This window comes from Gobio gobio (assembly GCF_949357685.1).
Source record: "Gobio gobio genome assembly, chromosome: 8".
Classification (NCBI taxonomy): Eukaryota; Metazoa; Chordata; class Actinopteri; order Cypriniformes; family Gobionidae; genus Gobio; species Gobio gobio.
The window spans coordinates 12,866,937-12,886,031 of record NC_137114.1 but is presented as its reverse complement, the minus strand read 5'-3'; the positions used below and the strand labels follow the sequence as shown (position 1 = coordinate 12,886,031).

The 19,095-nt window shown below is 37.3% G+C and overlaps 2 protein-coding genes across 4 annotated transcripts in view; one reads left to right on the top strand and one right to left on the bottom strand.

Moving 5' to 3' along the window:
• Positions 1 to 8,527, top strand: part of LOC307131026 (uncharacterized protein) — a 29,952-nt gene extending 21,425 nt beyond the window's left edge. For 2 of the 3 annotated variants that reach the window (XM_079824410.1, XM_079824409.1), the window contains 14 exons: positions 629 to 723; positions 812 to 874; positions 967 to 1,180; positions 1,310 to 1,385; positions 2,004 to 2,341; positions 2,478 to 2,551; positions 2,662 to 2,750; positions 2,968 to 3,165; positions 3,266 to 3,352; positions 3,439 to 3,692; positions 4,425 to 4,553; positions 5,153 to 5,287; positions 5,618 to 5,738; positions 7,847 to 8,527. In XM_079824410.1, the coding sequence (XP_079680536.1) occupies positions 629 to 723; positions 812 to 874; positions 967 to 1,180; positions 1,310 to 1,385; positions 2,004 to 2,341; positions 2,478 to 2,551; positions 2,662 to 2,750; positions 2,968 to 3,165; positions 3,266 to 3,352; positions 3,439 to 3,692; positions 4,425 to 4,553; positions 5,153 to 5,287; positions 5,618 to 5,738; positions 7,847 to 8,064 (2,091 nt within the window). In that variant the 3' untranslated portion in view covers positions 8,065 to 8,527. Of the gene's footprint in view, positions 1 to 285; positions 724 to 811; positions 875 to 966; positions 1,181 to 1,309; positions 1,386 to 2,003; positions 2,342 to 2,477; positions 2,552 to 2,661; positions 2,751 to 2,967; positions 3,166 to 3,265; positions 3,353 to 3,438; positions 3,693 to 4,424; positions 4,554 to 5,152; positions 5,288 to 5,617; positions 5,739 to 7,846 lie in introns of those variants that run through there. The other variant, XM_079824408.1, reaches the window with a different exon arrangement.
• LOC307131028 (uncharacterized protein) lies at positions 8,101 to 13,309 on the bottom strand. Its single transcript, XM_079824414.1, has 7 exons — positions 12,002 to 13,309; positions 11,225 to 11,898; positions 11,064 to 11,109; positions 10,892 to 10,983; positions 10,288 to 10,398; positions 9,841 to 10,114; positions 8,101 to 8,921 (listed from the first exon to the last, which is right to left on the bottom strand). Exons 1-7 carry the CDS (start codon positions 12,011 to 12,013, stop codon positions 8,709 to 8,711), a joined length of 1,422 nt encoding a protein of 473 aa, XP_079680540.1. The 5' UTR covers positions 12,014 to 13,309; the 3' UTR covers positions 8,101 to 8,708.
• Positions 13,310 to 19,095: the final 5,786 nt, after the last annotated feature.

The window sequence follows — 19,095 nt, the reverse complement described above, 5'->3', positions numbered from 1 at the left end:
GCATCCAATCGCACAACTATCTGGCATGCAGGCGACGATCGTTTACACCTCAAAACACCAACTTTTGTATATTAATACTGGTGACGTCCTGGCAAGATCCTATTAATTCATACTTTGCACGTGATGTCACTAGTACTGGCTGGCAAGTACTTCATTCTCTCAGTGTTTGCCCTTTGCCCGCCAGGTATCCATGGTAGTGACGGCAAAGTGGATACAATTTTAGTAAAACAACTGTTATACGCTTAGACATGTGTATTGTTTGGTTTAGTCACTAATGACAGAATACTAATTCGATGGATGGGTTTAAATGATGGCAAAGTTAATTTTATTTAGATATAGCATGATTAAATACAACCTACTTATAAATTAAATTCCGCAATTATATATTAAAATGGTACATTTCTACCACAATATCAGTTCATCTTCATGTTACGGTATATGATTACGTTATCTCAAAAGCATCGTAGAAAAACAAGCACCAATAACGTTAGTCTTAAACAATCAACATAGCTCCAATGCTTTTGAGATACGCAGCTCTGTATCTGCATTAATATTTTGACATCTGTGATGAAGTGATATATTTAAAGCTACTCTCTATCTTTAATTCATGTTAACTTTGTTATACAAGGGAGACAATGAAGTGCTGAGATCAGCAAGGCACCTTTTATCACTTTTGACACAAGAAAGAGCTGATGGACCTTCTACGAGTCAGGGTATAAATAGGTATAGCAATATTTTTTTTTTCAAGAATTTCAACTGAATGTTGCTGTTAACACGTACATTATGAAACTGTATTTTTTTTGTTTGTCAGATCAACTCATGTTAGAGTCCAACCTCAGGAGCCATCATCCTCTGTTCAAACAGAAATGACCAGGCCAGTATAAACATGCATTGTATTCTTGGTTATGAAATGTAGGTCTGTTCATCTACAAGGTTCTGACCAATATTTTACAATGTTTCCAACAGGTCCTTTCCTGGATTATTTTCAAATCGCAGAGGAAAACGACGCTTTACTGGAACAATTCCTGTGCCCATTAAACCAAAACCATTTCAGATCATGTTCCACCTGCTGCCGGCCCAATGTGAGCGGTCCCCTAGTGGTCCGGATCAACTGCTCCACACACAGGCAGGACTAGGACGCAGAACTGCCATTCTTGATGAAAATATGACTCATCAGGAGGTACAGTACATGACGTGATGTGCAAATACACTTAATGTAAAAAATAACCTGTTCAGATAATTATCTTTGTGATTGGTCATAAATAGTAGCGATTGCAGCTAGATTGACTAATCCTGTTTTCTTTAACAGTTATGTGATAAACTCATCGAATTATATCCCAAACTTGGTGGGGTAGCTGGTGGTTGGCTCTTGTATAAAGCATCAGGTATTGTTTACTGCCTTGTGTAAATATTAAATATATTTTTATTAATGACACTAATAAATCTGCTTTAGTTTTTTTTGCTTTAGTTTTTCTTAGCAACGCTAATAGGAACCAAAAATGTACGTATAAATAAGTCATCTAATAAAACATACATGTGCTGGTTTAAACCTCGGTATTGTAGTCAGTTTGCTATGAGTGTGGTTCAGCAGGGGTAAAACACAATTCTTATTTTTTTCTAAAACAATGTTTTTTTTATGAACAAATTGCATCTCTTTATCAGTAAATAAATTAAACGTTTTAAAGCTGCATTCTTTAACTTTTGGTGCTCTAGCAGTTAAAAAACAAAACTACATGTCTCTTGCAGAAGAACATTGTAGCTGCAACTACCTTTTGTATTTAAAACACTGATTAGAATAATACGTAACAAACTAAACCAAGTAAATAGTCTTTATTCACACGCATAAGAAAAATAAAAACAATTATGTACCATACATCCACCGTCTCTATTATTATTGACTTCCAAATACTTTTAGGTTGTTCCCAACTCAAATTTACATCTTATTGTTTACAGTACATTAAATGAACACAATACATAATCATTTTTCTTGTTCATACTTTCAGGGGGTTGGGGAAGTCGGAAGCTCAGCCTAGTGGCACCTGCAGACTGTGGGTACACAGGCAGACTTATAAAAGCGACAAAAATTGGGGAGAATTCTGTTATGTACATTGCTCCACTTCAAGATGAACTGGACACAGCTCCCTTGCCACCCTCATCTGATGCATTTCGCAATATGCCTAAGGCATTATGCAAAAAGTGCAACATATCGTTCCCCCTCCAGGTCCTTGCAAATCACATCAAGACTTGTTCTGATGTTGTTTTGATCGAAGATGAAAACGAAAGACAGGATGAGGCTGGATGTGTGCAGGATGTGGAAAGTGTGAAAAAGAATAATGAACGGGTAATTGCTCTCTGTACAGTGCATATCTTGCTTAATATATTTCAACCCAAAGCTATCAAAAAGGTCAATTTCAAACTGAAGGGGAAAAAAGTCAATTTTTAATGTTTTTTTATATGGTTGATCATCTATATTGTAGGGTTGCTGTCCTATTTGTCAAGAGGAAATGCCTCTTGGCATCTTGGAATTTCATGCCAGTGAATGTGGCGAAAGGTGTGCAAGCTGGAAAATTTTAGTTTTGTGATAATACGATTATAAAAGTACTATTTACCTCACGCTAGACAAAGGATTTTAATAGATTTTTCCCCTTTCCCAAATTGTAGACCAATGGATGATGACATAAATACAGCGGAGTTGACATCTATGGACAACGAAGTGAATAACACTGCTGAGATTTCATACATGAACAATGGTAATTAAATTGATTCTTTTTTGGCTTTTTTGCAGTGCAAAAGAGGATAACATGAATGTTTGTTAAAATCATTATATTGCTGACGTCTTTATTTTGTAGTCCATTTTAAATTTGTGGCAAACAAGTAAAGATTGTAAAAAATATTACACTTCTGTTGATCTGTCATGATTTTAGGAATATATAAAAAAAAAAATTTTTTTTTTTTTTTTTTTACCAGATTGGAAGACCCATCCGGATGCACAAATGGCTGCAACCATGTACAGAAAGGAAATTCTCCAACTGCACGAGACTGGGAAACCTCTTCTTATGTGTATTGACTTAAGATCATGCACTGAAGAACAGGAGAGGCAGCTAATAAACTTCTACAAGCAAAGAAATGTAGAGTGGGCATGTCCTATAAAATGTCAACTTCAAGGTACATCTGTAGAAGATTAAACCATTTATTCAATAAATTATGCAGGTCATATAGTGTATTCATATTGTCAGTTTAATTACCTTATGTAAATTTTTTTTAGGAGATGCTGCAATTGGTGATGGAGTTACCAGGCACTTTTTCTCAACAATACTTGAAAAATTGAAGCATGGTTTCAGTTTGAACTTGGGTATGCAGTTTATTAGTTGCAGTTGCACTGCTAAGTGTAAATTTTTCAAATTTGTTTTGATGGTATTTACCTAATTAAATCAACAGGAAACACCGGAGTTACTTGCCTGTTTGAGGGAGAGCCAGACCACTTGGTTCCCTCATCCTCTCAATTTCTGATCGAAAGTGATCTCTTTCTGGTAGCAGGGAGAATGCTAGGCCATTCGTTTCTGCATGGTGGCCCGTGTCTTGCAGGGCTCAGCAGAGCTTTTGTACATGTTCTGCTACAAGGCTCTAAAGACACAACCACTTTGCATTTGGAGGACTGTCCAGATGTCGACATTCGAGAAACCATCAACTTGGTAAGTGTGTTATATTGTGACGTATTTGTGTGGGCGGAGCTTAGCTGGAGGCAGAAAGATTCCCCTGAACACTTCAACAAACTGTAGCTAGCAAGTTTTGTTAGCTTGTTTTCTTTTTTAACAATGCCTGGAGAATATATGTTTTTTCTGAATATGTAAGGTCACTCACTGTCTGGGACCGCGATAGTTATTTCAAAAAGTTAACTTTAATGGACGGAAGCAGATTGGTCGACCCGTACACACTCACTCTTTGGTTAAACGATCTGACAGGATTACTTCCAGATGAGTGGCCTGACATCTAACGTTACATTTACCTGATTGAGAAACCGAGTGTATAGTAAAGAGAAAATGAGGGCATATACATCTTTAGGTGCCTATACTATAACTATGTGCCGAATGGTTATGTACAATGCTTGTGAGGTACAATCTGCAGTTCTGCCTAGCCAGCATCAAGAAGATAACAATTTACGGTGCAATTTTAATGATGTGAATATTTTCTAGAAATAATTCCAGATTCTCATTTTTCATTGATTCTTGCACCCACACAACACAACAAGATGACACTTAATAACAACAAGAATAATAATGATTTAAGCTCCTAATTATGTAGACTAATCTGCTGTTTTGTATTGGCCATCTCTAGTTTTCCCTATGTTTTGCCTTCAGCTACCGCTGTGACGTAATTGTTATGTCAGTGCAAAAGGGGTCTATAACATCTGATTTATTTTTTAGCTCAGTGGGCAGTCTCCATTGAATGAGGAACAGCATACTAAAGTCCTGGAACTTTGTTTGTCTTGGGATCTTCCTGGTCCAACAGAAGAAAATAGAAGATGGCTTTATGAACGTCTGCTGTCACATGCGGTAATTCAAATTTGTAGTTAGTGTTTGTGAAAATGAAAAATGTCCTTATTTCTATACATTTCAATTATTTTTTTAAACTAATTTTATTTATTATTTTTTTATTATGTGTTCTATTCTAATGGTATTATTAGACAGGTATAAGTATAATTTTGTATTCATTTACTGTTTAGAATGCATTCATGATCTTTTGGATAGAGCTATATAACGCATGTTATGTGATATCCTGATTCCTTTTAATTTATAACCGTTTAATTTTACTGTAAACTACTTTAAGGTGGTAGGTCATAACTTTGCCCCTCTGTGATTTTATTCGATTTTTCTTCCATTGTATGAATTTTCAGTCACCAGTTGTTCTTTAATGTTCTTTGTATAAGGATGTACAATTATTATATATATATATATATATATATATATATATATATATATATATATATACAAATAATTCATTAAAATAACAACAGCAGGACAGCAAGAACATGCTCTAGGGTGGATTTTTTTTTTATGAAAGACCTTTAGGTACTTGGTCTGTCTGCTGCATGCTGGTATTATAATTTGAAATTAGGATATAATTAATTTTTCTATTTATTTGTACTTTGTAGGTTATTGGAAGAAGAACACGCCAAATCAAACAAATCAAGCGAGGACTGAAAGACACTTTTGTTTGGCCTCTTCTAACTGAGAGGAAGGATGTAGTATTCTTCCCCAAAGAATCAGAAGACTCATGCAGTCCTGAGGTAAGGCTTCCTCATTAAAGGGATACTCCACTTTTTTTTTTACAACTCAGATAGTTGTTAGTCTCATTGACTTCATAGTATATTTTTTTTCTACTATGGAAGTCAATGGGACCAAAAACTGTCTGGTTACTGGCATTCTTCTAAAGACGCGGAGATAGGCGGAATGGATTCAGAAACGGTAAAACTGTTTTACTCTGGGGCAGTTGCAAAATGAGCCTATTTCCGAAAAAAGTGGAGTATTCCTTTTAAGAGGACTACACATGGACATTTACCATAAACAATGTCAATAGCTTTTTTCTTGGAAAACATATAATTCTGTTACTTTTTTAGATACTGCTTTCCCATATCTCATGGCGTAAGGACATTGATGATGAAGATGAAGATGAAGACGAATACTCTGTTGACACCAAGGAACGGATCACAGGGTATTTAAAGCATTTCATTGAGACAGGTATGTGCCTCAGAGTTTGAACAGTACAGCTGTGTGTGTGTGTGTATATATATACATATCATTTTTTAATATTATTATTTTTTAACATTGTTACTTTACAAAGCCCTGAATAAAATGTACTCCAAACGAGTCGTTCGATAAATAAAATATCTCCCTTTAGAATTGACTTTGAGCTTTGTAACCTTGCAGATCATTTTATTCTCAAACAGCAACATTACACACTAATAAATATTATAATAGGATGCCTTTGATATATATTTACATAACTAGAAATAAGAGATAATGTGCTTGTTAGTGTTTAATAATGAACGTATTATACATTACATATTAATTAAAAGATACTGTTTAATTTAAATTTAAATGTTTACAAATGTCATTACACGTTCAATTCATATGGTCCTGCAATTTAGATGATTTCCAATGATTACAAGTTAAAATGTATTTATTTATTATTAAGTTGAAGTTTTATTAAAGGTCCCATATTATGCCGTTTTCACAATATGTAAAATAAATCTCTTAGGTCCCCAGAGTGTTTGTGAAGTTTTAGCTCAAAATACCCAACAGATAATATTTTTGAGACATCAAACTGTCTATTCCACAGTGTTTTGACCACAAACAACTAACGTTAGGTTCAGTCATTATTAGGTAACAGCTGTAAGCATGAACTAGCAGATGGATTCTGACACGGTGGGCATCGCAGTACAACAGCTATGTTAAAACAAATACATTCTAACTTACACTGTTTTGACAAAAGACAGGAATATGATGGCGGACATTGCAAACAATGTTTCCATGTGCAGTTTGTTTACATATAACCATAGAAGTTGTTATATTCTTGAGCCAACCAACCCAGTGACGTCACCGGTTAGGATACTGCTCAATGGCGGCGTCCTGGCCGCGGATTTCGTGAAAGATATAACGTTTTTTCTTTAATATGTTTACATTTGTCATTGTTGAGCACCCGAGTGCGCTATTCACTTTCACTCGCGTGTGGGAAAACAAACAAAACGTTGCTCAGTGCTAATCCTTTCTTCAGCAGCTTTTTATTTTAGCAGCATCACTTGAACATAACATCAGTTCACATCTTTGCTTCAGCTGAGAACATCACGTAATGATATAACGCCATCACGTACACAACCGTATACCTCCAAATAGAAACTAAAGCTAATTTTGTATAACGTAATCTAATGTATAAGGGCGCAATACTTTTAACAGTCATGTTTCTTATTATAATAGTTGATTAAAGTGGAAATCCATCTTGTAAATCATGTAAACATGATTGACTGCTTATTTCCCCTTTCAAGAAGGAAGTAGAGGGATATAGTCCTAATCGGAAATTGGCTGTAGGGTACTTCTGTTAAATAAAATATTTCGCTGGCATTGAATTTGATAATTTTACAGGTATCATTTAGGCTCTAACAGCAACATTACACACTAACTAAAGTTTGAAAAATGGGATCACAAAGAACAAGACCTTAAACAAACTTACATAAGGATTAACAGAACATTTAGTTTACATTGAAGGTATAGTTAACCCCAAAATTGTGTCTCATAACTCAAATAATAAGTTATGAGACCCCCCCCCCCCCCGGTCTTTCCAAACCTGTAAAACTGTCATTCATCTTTGGAACACAAAAGATATTTTGATGAAACCCAAGCTATTTCTGTCCCTCAACTGATAGGCAACAATCCTTTTTATGCTTCAAATAGGTCATAAAGAGATCGCAAAACTAATCCAAATGAATAGTGGTTTAGTCTGATTTTTCTGAGACACAATCGCTTTATATGATGTACATATTTAATTTATGGTGAACTATCCCTTTAACAAGCACATTATCTCATTTCTAGCTATGTGAGTGAATATACAGTATAGTAACAAATTATCTGATCATTTTATAATGTGTGTTAATGATTTATTAAAGTTATTAAAAAGTGTTACCCCATGTTTTGTATCCTGTTTTAAAAAGCTTTGGACCACCTGAAATTACATTATATTGATCTAAACACCAATATACTTTAAAGGAAGTCGACAGTTTGAGATTCTGTAAGTCAGAGTAAACAATAAGATAATTGTTTTTAGGGTGAACTGTTTCTATACTTTTTTCCAGCATCCAACAAGGACTTAAAAAACCTTCTGAAGTTCTGGGTCGGATGGGAGCAGATGGAGGGGAATATGGCTGTAGAAATTGTAAAAAGTGATCTCCCAAAATCCTCTACTTGCTTTTGTGTTCTCCGGCTCCCAGGGCACTACAGCGATTTTCAGTCCTTCGCAAATGATTTGATGATGTGCATTGAGACCTGCAAGTATGGTTTTGGCCATGTGTAATTCTTATACATATTTACAGTACATGTCACATTTGTTACACACTGATATAGGCTTTTATTACATGCTGATTACACTTGGGTACAATACTTTAAAATCCTGTTTTTTTTCCCCCAAAGTTATATTTTTGTACATCTTTAATGTACCGCATGTTGTTCATGCTGTTATGTTTTGATACTATGCTATAAACATAGTAAGTAACAAGTGTACAAGCAATGTAAGCTAATACCGTTCCACAATGGATTTTTTCATGCATGGGCTCATGCAGCGGTTTTAGTAATGTTGAATGTCTATTGTTCCAAAGATTTTCAGAATCTGTAGAATATTGTGAAGTACTTTGTTTATAAGTACTTATAATTGAAAATGTATGCAAAATGCATATTTGAACATGTTCAGTGGGATCAGAAAAATGTAATTTAAGCAATAGTTGAATAGTTAAACTTGAATAAAGTTTTGCTCACAATCCACCGTACTAGTTATTATCACTATACTATCTAAAGAATTGTCAAATCATAGGAAGAAGTTAGACAGAAACAACAATTATTACTATAGTTTATTCAGATATTTTAAAGCAGGTATTGATGATTAAAATTATAATTGACAGAAGTCCGCAGAATATAAGATGATATTCTTATGGAATATCACAATTATTCCATAAGAACCGATTGGCAAAAATGTAGTGCAGCTAGATAGATGTCCCAGCCAAAAGTCTGAGAAGGTCCTTTGGGGTCTACAGTTTCTCTGAGTGCTTCCATTTGCTCATCAGTCAGGGGGCATTCGGTTTGAGGAACAACAATGCTGGAATGTGTATCAACACTCAGTCCACTACTCTCCCAGTCTATATGCGGTATGCTTAATCCCTAAAAAAAAAAAAGATATTTAGAGCATTTACTGTCACAAGTAAGATCCCACTTACATTCCTGGGTTCTCATTTATAACCGCTGCGTACGGACAACAGGCCCTGAAACGGTTTGTACGCCACTTCCAAAGCACAAGTTGTGATTTATAAAAATAAACTTGATGAGAGAATGTGCAACTATAATAAACTTTGTTGCGGCATAAGAACATTTGAGACATTTGGCAACATCAATGGTGAGCTGAGGGACTGATGAAGGAAAAATACTTTAAATCTTCATTATGAGTACTAATCATAAATTTAGTGCATGTTCACAACATGAAACTGCTTTACATCTGATTTACACATTTTATTAAATTTACCATCCATTAATGGAGTTTTTAGTAGTGGATGCAATGCTTTTGAACACTTTCATTTGGTATGCGGTGTTTAAATGTTTTAACTACAGTTGAGCATACAATAATAGCAGAACTCGTGGTCTGAGAAAATTGTGCAAATAATGCACAAAAAGGCTTATCTGTTTCCATTTAAAATATAAAGCAATTAAAAATATTTGGCCAGTGGATAAGATTGAGAAAAACTCTCTGAAATGTATTTAATACCTTTTTATGTTTTTATTCAAAAACAAGGCACGCATATCTCATATTTTCGTAATGTCCTTTACTGTTAAACATGGGATCACGTAGATAAATATGCATATGCAAATTAAAACAAGGCGTTGTAAGTTATATGGTTATTTCAGGGAGGATATACATGTACACAATCTTCCACTGACTGGGTTTATAAAGGGAATTTTGCATAGATTCTGTCTTACGGGCGCAGATACACTTTTAGTAAGGTCCTCGGCACAGCTTTATAAATGAGGCCCCTGAACAGAGATTTATTTATTTTACTGTCAAAATCCATATCCACATCAAACATACCTCTATGTCAGGCTCAGGTACAGGATTGCGGATACTTCCCATCACCCACAACTGGTTAGGAGTCAAATTGCCCTCTGTTCGTATGGGGTGATTGTCCCAGGTGTTTCGGAAAAGGTTGAGATCATCTTGAAGCCGTGGAAGAAAAACATAATGGCAACAGAATAGATGAGTAAGATCAGAAATGTCAAGGTGGCCACCTTCTTCCAATGCATGTAGAACATCGTAGTAGACATTTGTCACGGATGTCCAGACGTCTCTCCACAACCTCTCTATACTGAAAAGAAATAAATCAATTAAATCTAAGAATTTCATACAGGTATTATGCACAAGTTGATAATTAATAATAATAATAAAAAATATATGTATATATATATATATATATACATACATTTTTTTTTTTTTACAAAACCTCAATTCAAATTACATTATTTGAAAATAACAACTTACCGTTGATTGTGCACGCTCTTTCCTGAAATAAAGCTGCCCCTTTCTGTCCCCCGAACTGTGAACATTAGACGAGCCACGTCCACATTTTCAACGCCATGATCTCCTCGTACCCTAAGTACATGAGTGTTTTAGCACAGCAATTGAAACACAATTCTCAAAAAAATTGTAATTACTCAATGTAAAATTCATAGACGTTAAATGTACAGTTTTTCAGACACACACACTCACACACACACACACACACACACAAATCATCAGATGTAAACTTGACTAAAATTCATTCATTCATAATAGGGGAGCTAGTGTGGCCACAGGCCAGTTTATAGTTATCCTAATATATAATATCCTTTGATTAGTGTGTGCCTTAAGTAAGTCGGGGGAATTCTGGGATATGACGTAAGAGAGGGCAACACCAGTATGGCAGCAGCTATTTACTGTACTTCTTACTTGTGGACACATGGTAATTTAAGGAAACAAACGCTCTCACAAATGGTCTCTCTCTCATGTCAATGTAAATAATTTAATTCACTGAACTAAAAATAGAAATAAAACTTAACAAACATGACCAGATTTGGCATCCAATTCTTAATGACATGTTTCCTACCTGAGAGGGAAGCCAAATGTCTCCACTGCTTCTTGAAACAAATCCAAGGTAGTAGCGGCAAGGTTATTAGATGCTGTACCAAGGTACATTATCTATATAAAAAAATGGAATGATAGATGATGATGATATGTCAATATAGATAAGGCAAAAAGTAGTTAGGAGTGGCCAATACCTTGCGTGAAAAGCCATCCACACCCCCAAAGATGACTATGTTGTAGCTGAAAAAAGACAATTCATGCAAACATTTAAAAAGCCCACATATCTCTCATAAAAGAAATGCAAATGCAATAACATACAATAACTACGTGAACAGGCCTAACAAACCAAACTTACCGAATCAATTTATGGTTGGTGTCAATGTGCATTATTGACCTAGGACCTGAGACCGAATATGTCCTTCGTACTACGCAGCCCATTTGTGTCATTCGGGTCATGACTCCAACTGTATCAACCCGGTGCATTGCTGCCCTGACCCGGTCAAACTGCACCTGGTGTCCTCGCGCTTTTAAAGCTGCTCTCATCATTCTGTATCCACACTGAGGCATGTGTTGCTTTATATCTGTCACACACTCATCTAACTCTTCATTCGTGAGACTGCTATATCTTGCCCGAATGGAGAGGTTACATTCTGCCATTCGTCTAAATACTGTGCGGGTGCTAACTCCAATCATGCGAGCAATGGTTGGAACAGAACAGTTAATGTCCATGAGATTGGTGATATAATCCGGTGATATTACAAGCCGTGGCCTTCCCATCGATCCTGATGTGTGCAAAACAGTCGGAGTGCGCGTCTCAACGTTTGACAAGTTTAGTCGAATTAGTCTGAGTAGTTCTGTGATGCCCTCGAAAACATCACTTGGGATGGTAACTAAATTGGACACAGAACTTAAAAAGACCAACTCTTGCGAGCAGATAAACTCCAGGTAGTCCATGTCAAGGGGCAGTCGTCCAACAGCATTTTCCAAGCGTGAACGGAGTCTTTCCAAAACATAATCCAAAAGCAATTGCTAAAGAGAAATATATAATATTTCATGTTAAATAGGCTAAACCAGTCTTGCTGGGCAGATGAATGAAGCAGAACAAAGGTAAAATTAAAACCAACAAACTCACCGCTCGGTCCATTTCAGCAAATGATGTTTTATGAAAGTTTCTCGTCTCTGTCTGTTGCTTTGATGTTGTCAACACGCGTTGCGCTTGCACCACCTACTGGTGAGGGCGACTAACAGCAGATAGATATAATGCATCGGTAGTCTATTGCTTTTCCTCCAGTCCCTGATTCAATGTCGAATTTGCCATCGAATTTGCCGTCGAATTTGAACCACTGAATTGTGGAGCGAATTTGTAAAGCGAAATAAAACGGACCGAAAATTGCCTGTTGAATATTATAGGTTGTATTTTTAAACAGTTTGAATATTTTGGAAGTGAAATATGAAAGGAGAATATGGATTATTGAATTTTTATTAATGAAAATGTGTTTGAAATGTTTTGAATTGAAATATTCACAGCTTAAATATACAACCATGTTGAATTTCAGCCCATATAAATGCAAGCCCTAAAAATACAATGCATTAAAATGCAATCATGGTTAATGCAATGCATATTTTTTTTCAAGTAGTGCAATTCAACAGGCTTTTTTATTTCAAAAACATTTGGCATTATTTTACTTCCATACAGTCTGCGAAGGCAGCTTATGTTGCAGAGTCACTTTCCAGATCAAAGTGGCTGTCAATGTGTGTGATTGCTATATTGATCATCACTGAATGTGATTTCACCATATTTCACATCCTTGTTGATCCTGGAGCAACATTCCAATCAACCAATCAGATTTGAGAGACAAGTTTATAGTTACTTCACTCTGATTTTAGGAAGTTATGGGTCGGGTTAGGTTTAGGGGAATGGATAGGGTTAGAACTATGTTTTTGGGCAGGAATTTTGTTCCAGGATTGACAAAAGATGTACAGTACCTCGTTTTGAGTTTGACAATTAGAATAAATGACCGGCAAGGGTGTCATTCTGCTCATGAGCAACTGTAAAACAAATACAATTATAAATAAATAAAAGATGAGTCCAATAAAGCTTGTGAATTTGACTGCTCAGCTTCACAACTCAATCCAATACCGGGTTGCAGTGTTGCCTAGTAACGATGGCACACAACTGACCTTATCTCGTGCGGTCATAAAAATGTATGAAGTCCCCCCTATTTTCCTTCCTCGGTTCTCTATTCCCTGCTCTCCATGCACAATCACTCGCACGCAGCCAAGGGCAAAGCACACTATGCATTTTCTGATTCCCTTCAACAGCACTGCTATCGTGTGTGTGTGTGTGTGTGTGTGTGTGTGTGTGTGTGTGTGTGTGCGCGCGCGCGCTTTGCCTGGGAGCTCCCTTGTTTCATTACAGCGTTGTTATCTGAACCAGAACACTGTCTCACAACACACACTGGGTAGGAGGGAAGCAGATCACATGGTTTAAATTTAACACACACACACAAACTCACACACATGCATCTATATGGGAGAGGGAAAGGGAAATGTCTGAAAGGGAGAGGCTTATAGAAGAGGCTGTACCTTTATTGGATTGGCCTTGACAGTGATAATTTCGGCAGAATCCATTCAGCCTCCGGGGGGAGGACAGACACCAGCGTTCAATAACACCTGACACTTTTTTCCCATCATCCACCACACTGAGGCTACAATGTAATTCTACTGTGTCTGTTGCAGCATTGCGCCAATTTCTTTGGAATATGATTTTACCTCTAAAGATTGAATAAATGTACAACTCTGAAACTGCAGGCAGCTTAAGGGGACGCTGAAGAATATTTAATGATGTTTTCAAAGGCAAGCATCCATTGCAGATTTGAAAAGCTCCATGTGTACGTTTTAACTTTGGTGTGTGCCTCATTCAATCTCATGTGGTTAATTGATTTAATATACTAAATTGATTAAATGCAAATCTTGTTGCGATTCCAGAAGTTATGTTCTGTATTCCAGACCTGAATGTGTTTCAATAAAAACAATCATTATTGAAGGAATATGAAAAGAAATATGATATGATGTTTATTTAATATTTATATCATCTATTAATTTAAATACTTTTAAGCCATCCAGTTAACTGAAATAAAATAATCTTTTATTGTATTTCAGCGAGTTGCCAAAGCTCAACTCTGTAAAAAAATACATTGAAATGAAAAAATAAAAACTCTAAAATTGCTAAAATTATAGACATATTAAAAACAATTACTAATAAAAATGACGAAAAAAACACGTATACACTAAATGAAAACAATACACAAAAATAATTCAAAACACCCTAATGATACTAAAATAAAACTGCTGCGAAGTTCATGTGCAGTGGAGACTGGTTTCAAATGGCATGTTTTTAACAATAATATTAACGACTAATAATAAGGGCAAGGATGTACACGAAAAAGTGTAATCATTTTTTAACTATTTTACGGTGCTATGGTGAGAACTTTTTGCTAGCATGTCTATTCTGATAGACAATTTTGAATGGCAATCAATGGAGAACAATAATTGTTGCTCCAATTACCACTGGTCATTCAAGAAAGCATTGTTGATATTCCATCGTTTTTCTATGTACTATGCATGCACTTTATCTATCTTATTATTAGAAGCCATTTGTAAATTCAATGTGTCTGGCTTCCGGTCTCATATCCGCGTCCAGTTATATGTAGTTGTACAAAACAGCTCGTTTTGCTGCTTGATATGCAAAACTGGTATTTCTTACTTTTCTTATTTGAATGCATTGTCTTCATTCTAAACACACTGGTTTCTGCGTTTTCGCGTTTACAGCACTTTGATATTCTTCTTGTTATTTGGCGGCTAATGAATCAGAAAATCTCCACACATCCACAGAAAACAGCTTACCTCCGTGTTGAAAAATGTGTTTTACCGGTGCACATCTCACGAATGACAAGGCACTCTGAAAACACACAGATCCAGCTATACACATAGCTCAGCTTTATTTTCCTTTCCGCTGCCCTACGCCTCACATTCTTTATAGCAAAAACGTGTTCTTTGTGATTGGCCCGGCTCCTATATTTATACTGGCAGGAGTTAACAGGGTCATGCTAACCAGAGACACCTTCTGAACCCCTTGGGTCTAACATCTCATCCGTTCAACTATCCATTTTCCTTGTCCTCCATCTTCTTCAAGGGTAAATCGTGTCAAGTCGTAATAGATTGAACCAGATCAGAACTGGTCCTGAGTCAAAGTGCCGTAGACACTGTCATCCACGGCACATCTGTGTCACACAGTGTGAACGCAGCCAAAAGTGGATGTAACTTTAATTGGTGATTCCAGCCCACCAAAACATTTCTCCTCTATGTCCTCTAGTTCCTTTTCAAATGAGCCGGTGATTAACACACCTCGCGGTCATATCACAGAAGGTGTTTGTGATGCCGAGTGCAGGACGGCTCCGGCCCCAGGGGGCACCGCGAGGCAGCGAGGGTGGCAGCAAGACTTCACCACTCGACCTCCCGCTGTCCTGGGAACAGCTGCGGCGCAGTGTGGCGTACGAGCGTCTGTCGGGGCGCAGATGGCGGGCGAGGGTGATACCTTGGAGATGGCAAGCGGGCGATGCCCCTTAAGAGAGCAAGCTGGCAGGTACAGGGACGGTGAGCTTAACCCTGCCAGCTGAGTGGGTCGTCAGCAGCGTGCGTAGTGTGCAGCGATGCACACTGCAGTACGGACAGATACACACACCGCAACAGACTTGAGTGTGGAAAACCTAGTGAAGCTGAATGCTGTAGGGCTCAGAAAGAAACAAGTCCTGTTTCAGTTAGAAATGACGTTTCTCGTAGGAAAATCTAAAGTGATGAGCTATAAAGTGAATATGGACGTCATCATTATGAAGAATATTATAAGAAATCTTATGTTTGGTTGTAGACTTTGATATCTTGGCAAGGCCGGTGGAGATCTCTAAAAACTCCTTATCAAGATAAGCATGACACTTGTGCAAAAGTCTCCAATTGTTCTCCATTTAATCTCTGATGAGTTATGTGGTCATGGAGAAACAATTGAGAAAATATTATTTATTCATTTATTTTATATTATGGACAGGAGTGCAGATGAACCCAGAAGAAAATTGTGGTGGTAATTAGAATAGTGGCCTATACTTTCAAATGATAGCATATATGGTGTGTCCCAATGTGTGTACTTATGCACTATTCTATGATGTTTTGTAGTGTAAATAGTGTAGTGTGTTCACAGTAAAAATTCCAAATAGAATGTTGGACACTTTTCCAAACAATAACAAACCCAGTTTTATTTGGGTTAAATGAATATGGAAGGATGTGGGAATAGAGAAGGAAATAGTGGCATTACAATGGCTGCATCTGAAATTGCACACTCTCTTGAGTGGGTCGTTATTTTGTAATGAGTAATTACGTCACGAACGTTAAAAAGTATGTTCTATATAGTATGAATGTGTGTAATATGAATGTAACCCATACGTACTACTCATGTGACCGCATCACTTCACTTCCTCTCCTGTGCCCTCATGGGATAAAAAAAAGTAAAGTATCCAGCGTATGAGAACTTCAGAATCTTGCCGGAAGTAGTAGGTCACCAGGGGACTTTTTGCCTACTGTGAATTCAGATATACTCTATATTTCCAAAAGTATTGGGACACCCCTCCAAATCATTGAATCGAGGTTTTCAATCACTTCCATGGCCACAGGTGTATAAAATCAAGCACTAGGCATGCAGACGCTTCTACAAACATTTGTGAGAGAATGGGTCGCTCTCAGGAGCTCAGTGAACTCAAGCGTGGTACCGTGATGGGTTGACATCTGAACAATAAGTCCATTCGTGAAATTTCCTCACTACTAAATATTCCACGGTCAACTGTTAGTGGTTTTATAACAAAGTGGAAGCAATTGGGAACAACAGCAACTCGAAGAGGTAGGCCACGTAAAATCACAGAGCGGGGTCAGCGCTTACTTAGGCACACAGTGCGCAGAAATCACCAACTTTCTGCAGAGTCAATAGTTACAGACCTCCAAACATCGTGTGGCCTTCAGATTAGCTCAAGAACAGTGTGTAGAGCTTCATGGAATGGGTTTCCATGGCTGAGCAACTCATCCAAATCTTACATCACCAAGTGCAATGCAAAGCATGGGATGCAGTGGGGTAAAGCATGCCGCCACTGGACTCTAGAGCAGTGGAGACGTGTTCTCTGGAGTGACCAATCACGCTTCTCTGTCTGGCCATCTGATGGATGAGTCTGGGGTTGGCGGTTGCCAGGAGAACGGTACTTGCCTGACAGCATTGTGCAATGTGTAAAGTTTGGTGGAGGGGGGATTATGGTGTAGAGGTTGTTTTTCAGGGCTTGGCCCCTTAGTTCCAGTGAAAGGAACTCTTAATGCTTCAGCATACCAAGACATTTTGGACAATTTCATGCTCCCAACTTTGTGGGAACAGTTTGGGGACGGCCCCTTCCTGTTCCAACATGACTGCGCTCCAGTGCACAAAGCGTCGGTCCATAAAGACATGGATGAGTGAGTTTGGTGTGGAGGAACTTGACTGGCCTGCACAGAGTCCTGACCTCAACCCGAAAGAACACCTTTGGGATGAATTAGAGCGGAGACTGAGAGCCAGGCCTTCTCGTCCAACATCAGTGCCTGACCTCACAAATGCGCTTCTAGAAGAATGGTCACAAATTCCCATAAACACACTCCTAAACCTTGTGGAAAGCCTCCCAGAAGAGTTGAAGCTGTTATAGCTGCAAAGGGTGGGCCAACTCCATATTAAACCCAGCGGATTAAGAATGGGATGTCATTAAAGTTCATGTGCATGTAAAGGCAGACATCCCAAAACGTTTTGCAATATAGTGTGCTCCTTTTGTCACATACTGTTTTTCACCTAGGGAAGTATGCGATTTCGGATGCAGCCGAAGGACATATCTTTGGTTTAAACATACTTCTTGTGCAGTATGTAGTAATCCAGCTAGCTGGTTTGGTGGAATCAAATAACACATGCCTATTTTGAAAAGTTTGACTGAAAATAAAAATGGCCTCTTGATAGATGATCTGTACTGTAACAGCTGTTCTTCTGAGTGAACACCTTTAAGAGTAAATGTGTGATTCTCAGTTATCAAGGACATTGTAGAATGTAGTTATTTTCTAATCAACTGGATCATGTGTTTGTTGCTCAGGGACTCTTCTTTAAATACATACAGCCAGTGAGAGTTTACCAGTTACTAATGATGAATCTTTAAACAAGCTTTTAGCAGAAACACTGCCTGATTCAATTTAGCAGATACGCAAGTAATACACACTGGAGATATAAACACAACATAAAACCAGCCGTAAACATTCAGATGGCAAATGAATACATGTAAAGCAGAGATCATTTAGGAGGGGAAAAAACAGAAGAGAAGAGGTAAAGGAGGCCTTTCATCATTTGTAAAAAAAAAAAAAAAAAAAAAATTTTAATTCTGTTTTGTTTATTTATTTATTTTAATATAATTTCATATTATACACTTTCTTTTTTAAACTGTCAGGTTATTATATACTACACTATTCTTTTACTTTGTAAATATACAGTTTATGCCATGCCAATAAAGTACATTTGAGAGAAATTGTGCATGGTCCAGTCATTTGGGCAGGGTCTAAGTTGCTCCTAATGTTTTGGAACTTCCTCTCTCACAGGAAATGTAACTGCACTCTGCCTACTTTTGGAACTGGATCATTGCTTTAATAACCCACAACAAAAGCTGCCCCATCACCTGCACACTAAATGGTCCAGGGTGAATGGGACAGGGTTGGGGCAAAATCATGTGGACAGGTCATTACTACACACATCCCCCCCTTAATCCCAGATTGTCCAGCTCCTCTTCCCTGCCTGTAATTACACAATATCACCATGCAAGATGCCAACAGATGCACTGCGTCTAAGACAAGCATTATGGACTTAGAGATGCTTCAGTAATTCGGCCTGCGCAAGGCATGCAGATTATTCTATTGAGGAGCGCGTCCAGGTCTTAGGTCGAGCAGACTAAGGGGGATATTATAAGAGGAAGCCAGCATATGCTGGTAATAACCTTAATTAAATAGTAGTTTTTAATATGAAATATTAGGAGACACTCCACAGTAGCTTAAAATAAACACTGACAGTCAGTGGTCACATGTTTTTACTGGTTGCCAAAGGATGTGTTTTTTATTAATAATAATAATATTAATATT

What these genes read in the sequence shown, in the direction of transcription:
- LOC307131028 (XM_079824414.1), bottom strand. An exon ending in TGGATGGCTTTTCACGCAAG is followed by an intron (nt 10,984 to 11,063) that starts GTATTGGCCACT and finishes TTTTTTATATAG; the next exon opens with ATAATGTACCTTGGTACAGC. An exon ending in AAGAGCGTGCACAATCAACG is followed by an intron (nt 10,115 to 10,287) that starts GTAAGTTGTTAT and finishes ATTTCTTTTCAG; the next exon opens with TATAGAGAGGTTGTGGAGAG.